General features: G+C 54.3%; 1 protein-coding gene across 1 annotated transcript in view; it reads right to left on the reverse strand.

Moving 5' to 3' along the window:
* Positions 1–2,767: 2,767 nt before the first annotated feature.
* NOS1 (nitric oxide synthase 1 (neuronal)) overlaps positions 2,768–15,802 on the reverse strand; it is a 39,570-nt gene continuing 26,535 nt past the window's right edge. Inside the window, exons 14-28 of the mRNA XM_009320209.1 lie at positions 14,448–14,592; positions 13,902–14,006; positions 13,423–13,481; positions 10,423–10,539; positions 10,020–10,194; positions 9,457–9,595; positions 8,592–8,670; positions 7,852–8,045; positions 7,045–7,214; positions 6,591–6,801; positions 5,748–5,835; positions 5,333–5,454; positions 4,619–4,767; positions 3,787–3,981; positions 2,768–2,890 (exon numbers count right to left, since the gene is read on the reverse strand). Of these exons, the coding sequence (XP_009318484.1) occupies positions 2,768–2,890; positions 3,787–3,981; positions 4,619–4,767; positions 5,333–5,454; positions 5,748–5,835; positions 6,591–6,801; positions 7,045–7,214; positions 7,852–8,045; positions 8,592–8,670; positions 9,457–9,595; positions 10,020–10,194; positions 10,423–10,539; positions 13,423–13,481; positions 13,902–14,006; positions 14,448–14,592 (2,071 nt within the window). The remainder of the gene's footprint in view (positions 2,891–3,786; positions 3,982–4,618; positions 4,768–5,332; positions 5,455–5,747; positions 5,836–6,590; positions 6,802–7,044; positions 7,215–7,851; positions 8,046–8,591; positions 8,671–9,456; positions 9,596–10,019; positions 10,195–10,422; positions 10,540–13,422; positions 13,482–13,901; positions 14,007–14,447; positions 14,593–15,802) is intronic.

The following is a 15,802-nucleotide window of genomic DNA, read 5'->3' on the forward strand; positions in this document are numbered from 1 at the left end:
CAGTGCACAGTTCAGCAGAGCAGGGGCAGGAGGAAAGGATCAGCATCTACCAGCTCAAAATGTCAACCCCGTATCCCTGCCTCCAGCAAGAGCTGCAGCCGTACCCTGCTGTCCCCGTCCTGGCAGTGAGGGACGACAAACCTTCTTCGGGTGAGGAAGGGAGGAGAAGGAGGAAGGACACGCAAGGTCATGGATGCTTTACCTTGCAGACAGCTTTTCTCTGTTAAAGGGACTGATACCTTTCTGTGATTGTGTTAACAGATTGCTTTTGGGGCCAGATTTTTGCAGCAGGGCTGAGGTGTGAGCATGTCAGAGCCCAGAATCACGCAGCATCTTTGCAGCTGATCTCACCTCCCTTCTCACATGAGATGTCCCGGCAGAGACAGCTCGTGCCGCTGGCAGGTGGCGCAGAGCCTACAGAGGGGACTGGCTTGCCACCGAGATGCCACATGTATTTCTTTTGGCAGGCAGGTCGCTCCGTGCTGGCACTTTCTGCTCCCGAAGGTGTGGAAGTGGCTGGGGGCTGCTGTCCTAGAATGGCTCACGAGACTGTGCTAAGGTGGAGCTGATGCTCTCTGGGCTTTCAAGAGTCCTTGGTTGGCACATCCTCACCAAGGACCAGGAGCCTCTGTAACTGTCCAAGTACTGCCTTCCAAATAAGTTTTGTTACCAAGAGGTGCCTCTTGCAGCCGGGGTTGGAGCCGCTTCTCTCCCATCCTCATGGCTTTCCAGTCTCACCTGGGAGAGGGTTCACACATTCACAGCATGCAAAGCTCTGGGATGCAGCCGGTCCCTGAATCTGTCCCACCAGCATCATGGCTGCAGATCACATATCTCCTGTAAAGCCTTCCAGAGGGCAGCCTGGCCAAGCAGCAGTCATTGCCGTGAGTTTTTCTCTAGCATAAACATCAGCCTGTGTGTTTGGTGCTTGCTCCTCTGTGGGAGGACTTTCATGCCAGCAGAAGTGTGGACTGAGCAAAAGGAGAGGCTCATGGGGAACAAGGAGCAGAGAAGGAGGCAAACATAGTGCAGAGTCCATTTAGGAGAAATCATGACACGTGAATCAGAGACATCCTACCCTTCGGATCAGAACAGAGACATTTGTACCCAGGCTGCTTGGGGATGAACAAAGTTCATAGGCATGAGGGCATTGCACATCATCTGCCCCCAGCCTCGGGCATGTGCCCAGGTCTGTACATGTCCAAAGGAAAGCCAAGAAAATGCAAGGATTCAGCCAAGCACTGAGCTGGGGAAAGGGGGATCCTGGGGGAAACAACCCCCAGCTCCGGTCAAGCAACAAGACCTACCCATTGCCCAGCCCCTGCCACCTCTGCTCTCCCCCAAAACACCAAAAACGCGGGTGATCACGAAGGTGGTGATTTCATGCAGCTGCAAAATGCCCTCATGAGAAGAAGGACAAATGTGAAGTTCTGTTAAGAGCCACTGCAGATTATAAAGCCATCGTACTTCAGTGGGGAAATCCAGGGAAAGGGGGTGAAAAGAAACGGCCACAGGACAAGAGCAAGAGAAAGAGGAAGAAAAGGAAATAAAAATCATCATCATCATCATCATCATCAGGACACAACAACAGGACGAGAGACAGAGCACTTTCCATGGGCAGTTCCCCGCGGAAAAAGAGCCACCGTGTCCGTGAAATACAAAACCCGGTGCCCTCCGGCTGGAGGGGACAGCAGGTGCTGGGACTGGTTTGGCATCCCCTTGGGGCGAAGGGTCCAGTTAGGAGCAGAAAACCCTGCAAGGGAAAGGGGAGAAAGGCTGGCCTTAGAAGGAGCGGTGAGGAGCGTCTAGGACTAAGGACTTCCCAGGGGACCACGTTGGAGACAGGAATTTACAGAGCCCTTTGCAGCTGGGTGAGGTGGGCAGGTAGGTAACCCTTATCCCTACCTAAAGATGGGAAACTGAGGCACTCTGTATACAGTGCAGACCCCAGAGTATGTGCTGTGTTGGAGAAAAATTCCTACCAAACCTCAGGGATGTTGGGAAACTCGCTCCGGGTCAGCCGGGCACTACATGGCACAGCCAGGAGTGCAGGGAGGGGATTGCACCCCAGGCTGCCAAGGGCCAGGACAAGGAGCAAGATCCCTGCAGCCGCCCATCCTTTATCCTAAATAATCCTTCTGCTCAGCCAGGGAAAATCCCACCACGACAGAGCTGAGCAAATGGCAGGACGTGGTAGAACAGAAACAAATACAGCAAATGTCAAGTTTTTTTCCTTCTTTTGGCTGTTTTTACAACGGTGGAAAGAAAAGTCTCTAGATCTTTCCTAAGCAGGCATGCAGCAGCCTGGAGACCTCTCCCGCCGCGGGTACCTGCTACCTGCACCCCTGGAGCCAGCCAGGACCCCCACAGCCAGCACTGGAGCTGGGGAGAGCCACCCCTCGCCATGGGTCCTGCAGACCTTCCAGCCCATCACCGGCTGGCTCACTTGCAGGGGAGAAGAGGCAGGCAGCGCGTAGGACTCTTTTGCTTTGCATCACCATTTGGATGGGTTTGTCAGGCCTGAGCACGTCGGTATGGCGGGTGCAATAACCCAGGAAGGCCAGGGGGGATTTGTCCTAGCGAGGTGACAGCTATTTCAGAGAGACTGCCAGACAGCAGCCTCTGCTTCCAGTGCAAAAATCAAATGCCTTTTCTCAGCCTCTGCTGTAAGGCAGCCCACACATGTGCAAAAGTTAAAGCTCCCTTCCCCATCCCACAGCCCACACACTTGGGAGACAACTGCAGGGGTTAAAATAAACATGTCAACTCACTCATCCGTATCTTTTTTGCTCTCCTCAATGAATGCAATAGACTCAGATCTAAGGCGGTTAGTCACTTCGTACGTACGCAGGGTGACTCCAAAAATATCCTCATGGTACCGGCTGTCATCCTGAAACAGAGGATGGGAGAGGGGCAGTGGGAAAAAAGAGAGTATTTACAAACAGTTGGTGTTGCTGCAGCACCAGAAAGCCCTCGTGTTGTGGGCAGGTACCAAATACACAGCAAATGTTCTGGGGCCTGTCACAAGAGCTGGTGGGACAGGCAGGGCAGAGGGGCAGGAACAAGCAGGGAGGTGAAATGACCTTCCCAAGGTCACACTGTGGGGCAGTGGTGGAGCTGCTCGGTGCATTAGACCTCCTCAACTTCTGGCAACCCAGGGACTGCCTGACCATCTGGGGGACAAGTAGCCCGAGGCCAGCCCACGTACGAGAGCTTTTGCTTGCAAACCGGCTAAAAACGTGGCTCTGGGCTCCCTCGGCTCCTGGATGGAGTGTGGGTACATGGTTCAGAAGGGGTAGTCCCATAGGAATCGGGCTGAGTTATCCTCCTGGGCAGAAGCAGAGCCATTCGAGCACCCGCCCTTGGGCCTGCATCCCAAACTGAGTTCATTTATGCTTCAGCTGCAACGTCTGCACTAATGTGTTTGCCCAGCCAGCCACACAGACAGAGGAGATTTGGGGAGGGGGACCCACAAACTGCCCTGTTAGATTGCTGCAGTGATGGAGGCACAGCAGGGACTTAGCAAGGTGAACAAGCCCCGCCTGGGCTGAGGCGGCTGCAGCCTGGAGCAGAGCTCCTGCAAAGCGAGGTGACTTCCACTGCGCACCCAAAGCTTTGGAAAATCATGCTCCTGACCTTGCCTGGGTGCAGGCAGCATGGGTGGGAGCTGCAATCCCCCCGCCAGCGCCCGTCTCCTTGGTGCTGCCCATTCTGCAGGAGGAGGCACCAGGTGCAGCGCCCGTGGCAGGAGCTCGCGTGGTGTCTCGTGGTGCAGACGCTACTCACCCGCAGCTTGCTGATGAAAGTGCCTGCCTCCTCCACTGACAGCTGGCCCTGCTGCCTCACGATGCGCTGAATGGTCTTGAGGACGTCCCCAGCCATGGTGACATCCCCGCAGACGTAGATGTGGCCTCCCTGCTCCTTCAGTGCTTTGAACACAGTTTGGGCCAGCTGCTCCTGTAACACGTCCTGCACGTATTTCTGAGGGAGGAGGAGGAGGTGGGAGCTGAGTGAGATTAACTACAGCTTCTGAGCCCTATCCACCTGCACGGCCCAGCCAGCTTTGTGTGCAGCAGCTGCCTTCGAGGCAGCGATGCAAAGCAACCGCCTCTTTGGGGGAGCATTGCCTGCACCTTGCAGCACCCACAACGATAGAAAAGAGACAGGGAAGGCAGCAAAGCATCATTTTGCTCTTGCATTTTCACACCTTCACCATATATCTTATTGCCAGGCCTGCTCAGGTGGCGGTGGGGATTTAAACCAGATGTTTGTGCTGGCTCTGGGCCACCCCACCGGGTGATATCCCTCCTTGCCCACCTGCTTGGGAAGACGTGCCTTTCCCCTCCTCATCTGCTCCCACCTGGTGAGGATGGCTGCAGCCCTCCAGGGCAAAGCGTGGGCAATGTGGGCACGCATGCAGGCTGGCTCAAGGTTGGCGATGTGCCCTGGGAACGGGGCTGCACTGGAAAGGGCACGATCCTGCACGCTTATGCAACCAGAGCGCCCCAGGGCATGAGACGCTGCGGCTGTGCCAAGGAACCAGCATCTCCACACCGTGCCGGCTGGCCATGGTCGCCCAGGGCTGCACACCAGGACTGGAGCAGTGCCTGCCACGCACCTTTGGTTTGTCCGGTTCCCGGGAGTAGGCTGTGTACAGCTCTCTGAAGACACCTTGGGTTTTGGCAAAGAGCGTCTCCTCTTTGTAAATGTGGTCGATCCTGGACTGCCGGCAGCCAAATACCAGGACCATAGGACAAGGCTTCAGACCTGGAGAAGAGACAGGGGAAGCAGTTAGCCTGGGGACCACCGATACCTGCTTTCTGCAAGCCACCGTCCTGCAGATCTGGCAGCAGCCCCAGCACCCAGCGTGAGACTGCCAGGAGCTTTTCCTGGCCAAACTGGGAGGGAGGAAAAACCAGCAAGGAGGATGTAATGCACTGCCTGAGCCAGCACATGGCCTGGGATCACATGGCAGGGGCGCTTGTGCCAGATTTTGGGGAGAAATTAAACGTTTTTTTTCCTAAATGGTCTAAATGATCAGTGGAAAATGCATATTTTACATAAATTTGCATTAAATGCTCTTTAAAAAAACCCAACTCCAGCACTACTGTTATGCCATAAAAACTTGCAAAGTTTTACAGGTGGGTTTTCATGGAGTTTGTTTTGGGAGTTTGGGCTGACCTTCAAGCCTGCACTTGGGTCAGCCGCTGCTTCAAGAAGCCCTTTGCCTCTGGCTGGGACAGCCCGGGCAGGAGACTGGACCCCCCATCCCCGCACCACCAGCCCAGGTTTCTCCTGAGATGAGAAACAGGAGGAATAAGCATCGACCCACCTTTGTGCTGGATTTCAAAAAGCCGCTGCTGCCAGAAGCTCCGGAAAGGGGCGATGCCGGTGCCGGGGCCGATGAGGATGCAGGGCACCTGGGGATCCTGGGGCAGGTGGAACCCGGGCGCACTGCACACATCGAAGACACCAGTTAAACCCAAGCAGGATGCTCCCTCCCTCGCCTCTGCCCATGGCAAGCGGCGACACCACCCATAGAGGGAGGGGTAGAAAACAAGGTGAAATCCCGGAAAGTGACATTTTAGCGCAGAACTGCTCCCGAGAGGGACCCATTTGCTCACAAATCCAGCCCTGTTTTCTCTGCACCCTTAGTGCTTTGCAAAGAAGAATTGAGGGCAAAGAGCTCATCCTGCAAGGGGGCTCACCCCATCTTTTTCACCCCTTGCCTTGTGTGGACCACTTACCCTCTTACAAAACAGGGTACTACTTCATCAGTCTGTATCCGATTGAGCCAAGAGGAACAGACTCCGTGGTGGATTGGTCCTTCTCCATCTAGGAGGGGAGAAAAGGAGGTCTGTACTTGACACGCCAGCCAACTACTCCAGTTGCTTTCCTTTCTGAAACCCTCCCTGCTACTTTCCACATGAACACCTCACTGAAACCTTTACTATCTCCGCATCCACCCCCCACGAACTTGGCACTTGGATCCCTCTGTGGAGTTACCCAAGTTCACCCAGGACCCAGCCCTGGGATAGTTGGACCTCCACAATATTTAGGAAGCACCCAACTTCTCTTTGGTCCTTTTTGGCAGAAGCAGGATCATGCTGTAGTGCTTCCAGACATAAGTGCTCCATGGCAGCCCCAGATGAACGGCCAGTGTCTTCCCCTGTGGCCTGCCTGCTGCAGGGGTGACGGGGCTGTGTCCATCTACCCCATGACCAGGGCTGCTTGGGACACGTCAGTGCTTGCACAGGTACAGAAATCTGGTTAGTTGTGGCAATGTGGACTTCGGTGTGGGCAAACAAATGATCCCACGTGGAGCTTGGAGCCACCGTGGCTGGTCTGTTGCTGGTACCTGACCCAGATCTGGCATCTCTGCAATACGCTGCCCTTTGATGGATGGCCATTCCCCATAACATGGGACAGCAGTGTCATGGGTTGAAGGAATCTAGTCACTGCAGCAGGTAGAAGGGCTTTAAAATAACATCTCTCTGCCAAAGACCTTGTGGTGTTGCCCACGTGCTAATGCTTTTTCCCTGCTTTCCACACCAAGCCTGTCTCCGCTGACCCCTGTATGAGCATGGTACCTCTCGTGCGATAGGAGACCACTGCCACGGTGAGGTGGACCTCGCCTGGGTACATCTCTGGGGAGGAACTGATGGAGTAGTAGCGTGGTTGGAGGAGGGGGAGCTGTGTGAGCAGCAGCGTGGAGGGCATCTGCACTGAGGGGAACTCCTCCAGCACCTCCACGATGGTGGGGTTCTTGGACCACTTCCATTCCTCGTACTCCTGCAAGCCCTGCATTTCGGGAAAGAGGGGGGGAGGGAGGGAGGCGGGCACTGCAGCATCGATCTCAGGTGCCTCTACCAATATCCCACCGGGCCTATGGCAAAGCTGGGCTGGGTGGCAGTGAAGGCAGGCAGGAGGAGGGCTGCTGTCATGCGTAGAGACAGCCTAACCCAGTGTGGGATGAAAATGCCCTGGGGTTGTGGTTGTCCCCAGGGCCTTGAGGAACTTGTGGCTTGGGGTCTGTGGCTTTACCTTGCTAAGGACCTGCAGACGTTTCTTCTCCTTGTCACTGGTGGCCAACAAAGCAAACTGCTGCAGCAGCAGGGGTGTGGGAGGGGTGGTGATGTCCAAATAGTACTTAAAAGCCTGGAAGATGGTGCATGGTGGGACACGGTTCTCATCTGTCCAGTTACTGATGACACCTGCCAGGAGGGAATTCAGCACAACCATGGGATCAGCTGAGCATAAGAGCCAAGGTGGACAAATCCTTGCTTTCATTCTCCCTTATCAGCTCTGAGACAGTGAATGATGAAGAGCTGGAAAGAAGAGTCAATGAGATATCCTCACGCTACAAGTGAGATGCTCTACAATGAGCACAAATATGAGTCTGATGATACTCCACCACCTTCAGCCTCGGTCACTCTGAGTTAGTACTGTTTTCCATCTCCTGTTACACTGTGCATGGTGGTAGGGTATCAGACTTATCCCTGAAATACAGGGTTGGGATGGTCCATCAAGATCCCTTAACTCTTCTTTCCAGTCCTAGACATTGCTCTTTCCATGAGAATATGAACGCCTTTAATTTTTCTGAAGAACGAGGAAACATCTTCTCCCCAGGGCCCTGCTCACCCTTCAAACCCTTGCTCTGCACCCCAAATGCACATGGCTCTGGGCAGAGGAAGGTTGAAGGAGGTGCTCCCAATCCAGGCAAATGTACCAGTGAGATGGGAAATGATTTCTCCTGGGGGCCACCTACCTCCCCAAGGAGCTACAAGAACCACTACAAGGGACGAGTGAGGAGGAGAGAGGCCACCTCTACGTAGAGGTGGCCCTGGTTACCTAGAGCTGTGTTCCTCTCCTCCAGGAGCTCCACCTTTACGAGCTGGTTGGCTGGAGGGGCATCTTCAAGCCTGTCGATCAGGGTATTGACCAAGTCTTCGTGGTTCCCTGGAAACACACCCAAGTGGTCCCCGGGCAGGTATTGCAGTTCCTGGTGTCCGTTGGTGTGGAGCCGCAGGAAAATTGTCAAGCGACTACAGGGAAAGGAGAAAAAGCAGGATGTGTTTTGGGGGAGTCCTTCAGGGAGTCGCTGAGCTCTGGCCTCAAGAGATGCTGGGTGTGATGGGCAGCGGTGACATGTCAAGTTCTGGTGTCCCGCTGAGCACGTCACTAAAGACACAGCAGAGAGCTAGAAACGACACTGCAGTGTCCACCTCCCCTCGCCGCTGACTCACTCTCAGAGACTTTTTAAAAGGGAAAACCAGTTTAACCTCTTGCTTCAGCAGTTTTATCCTTTCTTTGCATGCACCCTGCCACTCCACAAGTGCGGCCACCCATCTTCTCGTCCTACAGGCAGCAGGTTAATTTATGTAGCGGCAGAGGTTTCACTGTATAAGAAGGCAGGAAACACCCTTCACTGGGTTAACGTGGCTCCCAGCCTTGGTGATGGTTTGCACAAAGATGGTATCCATGGGACATTCATGGGTCAAGGGGTATTTGCAGCGCGGTGTGCATGGATGCTTGGGTGCACCACGAGTGCATTCAGCTCCCACAGGTCTCGGGGCAGCTGCATCTCCTACCTGGACTTTGGGCTCTGCAGGTTCTGGCGTGTGATAAGCCGAGCTGCATAGACGCGTTTTTTGTGGATGCTGTACAGTCCTGCAGAGGAGAAGAGTCAGTGAAGCAACACAGCAGAGCGTGGCCAAGGCAGAGAGCTTCTGGCTTTTGCAGGGCTGTCGGCCACCGCTGTGGGTTCAGCCCTTTGGACTGGAGCTGGCCGAGGTCAGCCACAGCATGCGGACCATGGGCTCAACCACCCTCCTGCCCCCATCTCCTGCAAAGCTTCAGTGAGCCTGGGGGATCAGAAACCTCCAGGGGGAACCAAACACATGTCCCTTTTGTTATTGACTGAGGAGGACGCCGAAACCACCCGCATGAGGCACGGGGACGTGCCCTCATGTGCAGGCATGCACCTCTCGCTGCCAGTACCACCTGGCTGGTAGCAAAGAGCCTGAATTTAGGAAGAGCTAAGCCAGTGCGGCAGATCATCAGCTGCAGGAGCCATGCTGAGGGGCCAGGTGTCGGTGGGCTGGACCTGCCATTGCACCGCAACGCTCAGCGGAGTGGCATTTGGACAAAGCGAGCTTGGAAAGCTCCCAGGTTTCCAGCTCTTTGCTTCAAAAAATGAGGTCAGGAGGAGGGAGATCACATCATATCCCAACATCTCTGTAACAGATACAGACACAGACCAGCCAGAGGGGCCTGAGACCATCACAAACTGCCCTTTGGGCATGTGATGGAGGGGAAAGGCAAGACTGAAATGCTGGGAATTTAACACAGAATAAGTAAGGAAATTTGGCCCCTTTGCCCCCACTTGAGCTCACTATGTCTTCTCCTCCACCTGCCCCATGCGTAGAGCCCTCTGGGATGACCCCGTCTTTGTACCTTGTGTGAGTTCTGGGGCTTCAGCCACATAGGTCAGGCGAAACTTGCTCCTCTTCCAGCTCCGGTCATTGCTGATGAGGGAGTTGTTTGCTTTCTCGATGTTGACGTCATCCCCCACGCAGAACACGTCGCACGCTGCCTGCAGCACGCACAAGGCTCTCAGGCATCTCCCTGCTGCCTCTGGGCTTTCCGACTGAGCCCCACGATCCCCCTTGTCCCACCCACCTCAGCCAACACATGGAGGACGTACACATACACACCCCAATGGTGTAGGGCTATACTGGTGGCCATGGGCATATCTCGTGCTGCCCTCCTCCCCCAGGCATCTCGGATAACACAGGAATTCAACAGAGCGCTCACCCTTTGGCAGTCATCACAAACCAGAGTGTCAGCTCCACCAAAATATGGAGAACCTCTTTACTGTGGGCCAGGGTGATGGACGGGTGTCCCGGTGTAGGGAAGGAGAGGCTGGGTTTCGATCCAGCTCTAACCAGCAGCTTTGCTCTGTCCCTGTGTCCTTTCTACCCCCTGCTCCTCCCTGGAGCACAAGGGAAGCAGGTTACCTTGAAGACCTTCTTGGCCCAGGTCCTGAAGGACTCCTCTTGGCCACAGAGCTCATCCCCTTCTCCCATGCGGAGGATCCGCTCTCCACCCAGTTCCTCCAGGAGAGTGTCCACCGCCCGGGCAAAGGCGCAGAAATGGGGGTAAGCACGCGACCCCAGCCCAAACACGGAGAACCTGCAGAAACATGACACAGCTGTGGCTACTGAGCTGGGAGGGACACTGATGTCTCCCCCTCCTGCACCACCACGGCCAACATCAGCATGGGGGAGTGTGGAGGGATCTGCACGTTGCAAAAATACATCATGTGTTAGGTAAGAGTTGCGATAGGAGAAAGAGTCTCTGTGCAGCACCAGCTCCAGCTCTGTCCCAAGAAATTGCTGCCTCCCACCCCATCCTATTTACCTGACGTTGGCCAGGGGCCCTGTGCTTTCAAAGTTGTCCCTGGAGTCAGGGCCATCGCTTGAGGATTTCCGTGCATCCGAGTAAGAGGAGACGCTGTTGAAACGGACCTTGTAGCTCCTGCGAACAGCAACAACATCAAGTATTACAGTGATTATAAAGGTGCGTGTGGTTCCCACCAGGCTGTGTGCTCAGAGGGGACCGGGTTGTGGAGGAGACCAAACGAGATGAGGCTCAAGCTCAGGACTCAAGATTTCATGAGCCGGCACCATGATCAGTGGCTAGAGCAGAGAAATGTGCTCCCTCCCGGGGGTAAGCCATAGCAGCCCATATGTTGCATCCCCCTAGCTGGACCTGGTCTGCTCCATGGGGTCCTCCAGTCACCACCTCCCAGTGGGTTGACCCAGGTGTTGGCCACCATATTTTCCCCAGCGGTGCAGAGCTGACAGGACCTTTGGCTTTACCTGTCCTTCCCTGGTTGCACACAAGGTCGGGTATATGTCTGAACAGATATTCTGAAGGGTTTCTCATTCATAGGAAGTAAGAAAAAAAAAGGAGTGAGAGAAGAGGGGATGAGGAGGGGGAAGGGGAGCGGAGAAAAAAATCTGACAACAGCAAAAGTATTTCTGAATTAAACCATCTTCAAAAATTGCTCTACTCAAGAGTTTCTAAATATACTGCCAGAGCAATGAAGCAGTAGTGTGTGGATGAGTCACAGAAGACTTACTGCACCCAGCACACCATGCAGAGGAGACAACCCCTGAGCAAAATAACTGCCAGGGTCGTAGACCCCTGTGCTCCACCTCTGCTCCGGAGCCTCCTCCTTTCTGCCCAGACCTCTCATGCTATTCTGCTTCACTCCATCTGGACGGACCCACTTCTTTCTCCACTCTCCCTGGGCCATGTCCTCACCCTGGGTTACGTGGTGAAGGCAGGGCAGCACAGCCCACCTAGTTTAGATGGGCATGAAGCCCACGTTCCCACTTGGGCGCTGGGGCCGGGGCCGGGGCACCAGCAGCTTTTGCTGAAATGAATAGGTCTTTGTGGCAGGGGACGGCTGTTGAAGGATGGGCTGCATTTGAACAGTGGGTCCTTAAATAGGAATGGCTTATGAATGCCTCTGAAAATCCTTGGAAAACCCTTGCTGTGAGACAGAAGGAACCAAATATACAACCATAGCAAAACCCCTGGGCTGTGGGCCGCAGGGCCCTGGCAGGTTCCTCGAGACACTGTGGCTTAGAGAGGCCACGATCCCCACCCTGCAGGCTCAGCCACCCTCAGCATCCCCTGGTGGACATGGAGCTGGGAGTCCATGGCGTGCATGGGCAGGAGCTGCTCTGTCCAGCCCTTTCCTACAGACGCCAGGCTGATGCTGCCCTTCTTCCCCAGATGGTCTCCTCCAGGCCGTCTTTTCTCATTGCAGAAGTTTTTTTTCATGCTTAACGTCAGCACCTCTTCCTACCATACAGAGCCATGACCTCTTGGCCTGTCCCGGGGGGGGCCATGGGGAGTAATTTATTCCCTCCGCCTCTGCAGTCACCTTTTCCGTATGTGAAGTCTGCTACCGCACTGCATTTCTGTCTCCTCTTCTCCAGATAAAATAGCTCTCACCCTTTTGATCTGTCCTCGCAGGTCACCGTTTCCAGCACTCTGACCACTTTTGCTGTCAGGTAACAAAGCCACAGGCTGTCCTGGCTCTTAGAAACTCCTGCCAGTCCCTTAAATTACATTTAGAGGTGACTGGGACAGCCAGCACCGAGCTCAGGTGCTTTTGTCCTCCTCAAATCTGCCTGGCTTGCCACGGGTGGCACCTCTGCACCCAACCCCATGTTGCACCAACCCAGCCCCAAAAAGCGAAGATCCTTGGGGTAAGAACCACGTGCAAAATGGCCCTTCTCCATCCAGACACCTCCAGGGCAGCCTGCACGGCCCGTTTTGTCAGCGGTCCCCATTAAGGCACGAGGCCATTAGAAACCTAAGGGGTTTTCGGCTCGCGAGCCCTGCGGGGATCCATCAGGTTAGTTGGCTGCACAGCAAGGAGACCACTTCAGGGCTGCTGCGTCGCCAGCAGCGGAGAGGTACAAATTGGTCCCTGCCCTGCCCTGCGCGGCGGTGTTCGTCACCCCTCTGCAGCCCCACTGGCACTGCTCTGCGCTGCTCAAGCAGAAAGTCGGGGCGGTTAAGTTGCACTGCGTCACTGGCCAGTGCTAATTCTGCCTTAATTAAGGAGCAGCCTTTTGCCAGTTGCGAGCATCGCTGTGTTAACTCAGGAGAGACTCCAGAGCAGAGCGGTGTCCCAAATAAGCAAAATATATTGTACTTAATAGCTAAAATAAGAGGAGGCCCCAAATGATTAACACTTTGCCTGCTGCCCTCACTTCCCAGCCTCTGGGACATGCAACACGGTGCTCAAGGCTCATCTTCCACTGATGGGGGATTTTCTAAAACCCCAAACCCTGTCTCCAAGGTACCATTTCCAGACTCACTGTTACAAACATCACAGCCAGTATTTATAACAGCTCTTATTTTCCCGAGAAATATTTTCACATGATACAAGAAGTTAAATTTGGTTCTCAAGTCCTCCCCCACCTGGAAACTCCTTTCTACCTCCAAGTCTTAATATTTTGCTGTCTCCTGGAAAGCCCCAGCTCTCAGATTTGATGATTTGGGGGGAATTGCAGCTTTTATTTGGGTTTTTTTGTAGATGCCCGCCTCTTACAGCTGAAGAGAGAAGCTCTAAAATGCCAGCCCAGGGAATTACAAGCTGGAGCCCACAGGCATGCCTGACTCAGTGCTTTTGTCCTCCCTGGGACCTCCACCCGCTCCATCCCCTGGTTCTCCAGGCAGGTCCCATCCCTTGGACCTTTGCAAACTTGAAACCTGCGTGAGGATTTCACACTCCCTTCCGAGAGGAGGAAAGCAGAGAAGCAGGCTGTCCCAGCTGCGGGGCTGCCTGCTTGCTGGGCTTGTGAGTGGGAAGGGAGGGTTTTGGGGTGCTCTTACTTCCTCTCCTCCAGGTTGGAGTTGGGATTCTTCATCTCCATTAATGCACAGCCAAATTTCTACAGAGAAGAAATAAAAAAAGGCCATCAGTTTTGCCGGTGTCTGCCGGAAACGAAGCCGTGACCAAAGCCTGGACTGCGGCTCTGCTCTCCGCTTGCTGTTCCCAGCAGCCTGCAGCGCGGTCGTACAGGGCTGGAGGAGGTTGTGGCTCCCCAGCCAAGGGGCTGGCACCTTTTGTGTGGCACTGACATCAGTCGTACAGGATGAATTTAGCAACATATTAGTTACTTGTCTCACGGCAGGGAATAAGTAGATAACCCTATTTCAGAGCAGGCTGGAGGCAGGTAGGCACAGCACCAGGTATCACACAGAACCTGGACCTGTTTTGGGCCATTCCAGCTCAGGCTGAGCAAAAAGAGGACACTCTTCCCTGTTCCCCACCATCTCTCTTCTGCCCGTGTCCCTGCGCTCTGTCCTACCTCTCCATTCTCAGGTGGGTCTCCGTTGCCAAATGTGCTTGTGACCACCAGGACCATGGTTTCATGCTCTAGGTGCACAATGTCATACTCGTCCATGGACATCACCTGGGAGCAACAGAGATGTTAGCAAGAGGCCCTCAGTGGGGAGCTCTACCACCAGGCAGTCTCCTGGGATGGACCCCAGTCCACCTGGGGATGGGAGCAGCGTCTCCTTACTGACTCCATGCCAGTGCACTGGCCGAGATCTCCACACAGGGAGAATGGGAACAAGAGCCTCAAGGGACATGGACAAACCATGGGGCTACCACCTGCGAGGCAGAAGACAAATGTATGCCACAATGCCTGCAGGAGCATTAGCTGGAAATGCTAGTCACGTGCAGGCTTCAGTCAAGACCCACAAGGTCACATCCTGGGAGCTTCTGAAGACCCTTGGCAGCTGGGAAGCTCCACATGCGTTGGAGCCATGCATTTTCCAACAGCCATGTATTTCCTTGGGCCACGCAGATGCACACATAATCTTGCAGGGGCTGGGAGCTAGTACAATACCTTGGCATCGAAAGCGTGCTTGAAGATTTCACACAGAGTTTTTGCATAGACCTGCGACTTCCCTGTTTCAGTGGCGTACAGGATGGTCGCTTTGACCCTCTTGGCCATGGCCTGTCCCATCAGCTTGGCTGAGAACTTCACAGCCCTAGGAAGGAAGAATAAATCCTGGTAAGAGAGCTTTCTTCTTTGTCAGTGCCTCTAGCCCAGACTATTCTCACCATTCTATTTATTATTAAATGAACAGCCTGCCTTAAAAACCTGCAGCATCACTTTTTTTGTTGTTATATGCCAAACAGGGAAGCTATGGAAGAGCATGTTCGTCTTGACTTGTCAGAGAGGAAGACTGCATGGGGGAGCTTGAACACGGAGCTGAAAAACCTGAATGGGTATAAGGAGTAAAATGCTAAACCAGGTGTGGAGGTGGTCTCTCTGCAGGGACAGAGAAGCAGAAGAAGAATCAGGGGCAGCAGTCGCTGAAAGCAGCAACCAGATAACCTCAAAGGAAAAGCTGCAGACCAGCCAGAGCCCAAGCTACAGGAGGAACAGTGGCATCTCCATCTCTTCGTGACTTTAAATCCTACCTGGCTGCCTTTCTGCAGGAGGTGTCCTAGCCGAGCAGAAGCGCCTGGGCTCCACACATCACACACAAAGCCCCGAGACACTGAGAAGGTCAGACGAGGCTGTCTGTAGCCCCTTTGATTTGCACTCCAGTGACGCTATGAACTTTACTCAGAGGAACAGCCCTCCTGAGGCTGAGAGGTTGCACATTTATTTGAGCATTTGCAGGGCTGTGTCTAGCCAGCTGCCTCCTGTGGCTGCAGTCGTGACTGGATGCATTTGCTCCAGTTTTCCCCACTGGCTCAGCTCTGACAGCAGGGCAGAGGGGCCCAGAGAGGTCACCGGCCTCTCTAATCCTGGCCAAGGTGATGCAGCACTAGAAACACTGGCTCCTTACCTATGCTGGCCCTGCTGGGTGGGTTGGCATCAGTGGGAGCACAGCGATGGGGGACAAGGGAGGCTGTCATCAGCCAGCTTTGGGTTACACGGTGGGGCACCAAGCCCAGGGTGACAAGCTTATTATTTTAGGGCCTTTCATAATCACAGAATTTGGACATCAACGTTATTTTTCCTAAGTGCAGAATATCTTCACCTTTTCTAAATGGGCCATCAAGCCTTTAAATGGGGCCACCAGAAAGGCAGGTCTGGATTTAGCCTCGTGTGTTGCAATAGGGAAGAGGCAGTTTTCAGGGGGCTAAGAGAGCAGAAAGCACCTCTGTGGCCTTTGCAAGCGTAAGGGCTGCTTGATTCACTTCGACAGGGTGATCGGCCCTTGCCCCAGGTAATCAGGTTCAGCA

This window comes from Pygoscelis adeliae, unplaced genomic scaffold, assembly GCF_000699105.1.
Source record: "Pygoscelis adeliae isolate BGI_AS28 unplaced genomic scaffold, ASM69910v1 Scaffold483, whole genome shotgun sequence".
NCBI lineage: Eukaryota > Metazoa > Chordata > Aves > Sphenisciformes > Spheniscidae > Pygoscelis > Pygoscelis adeliae.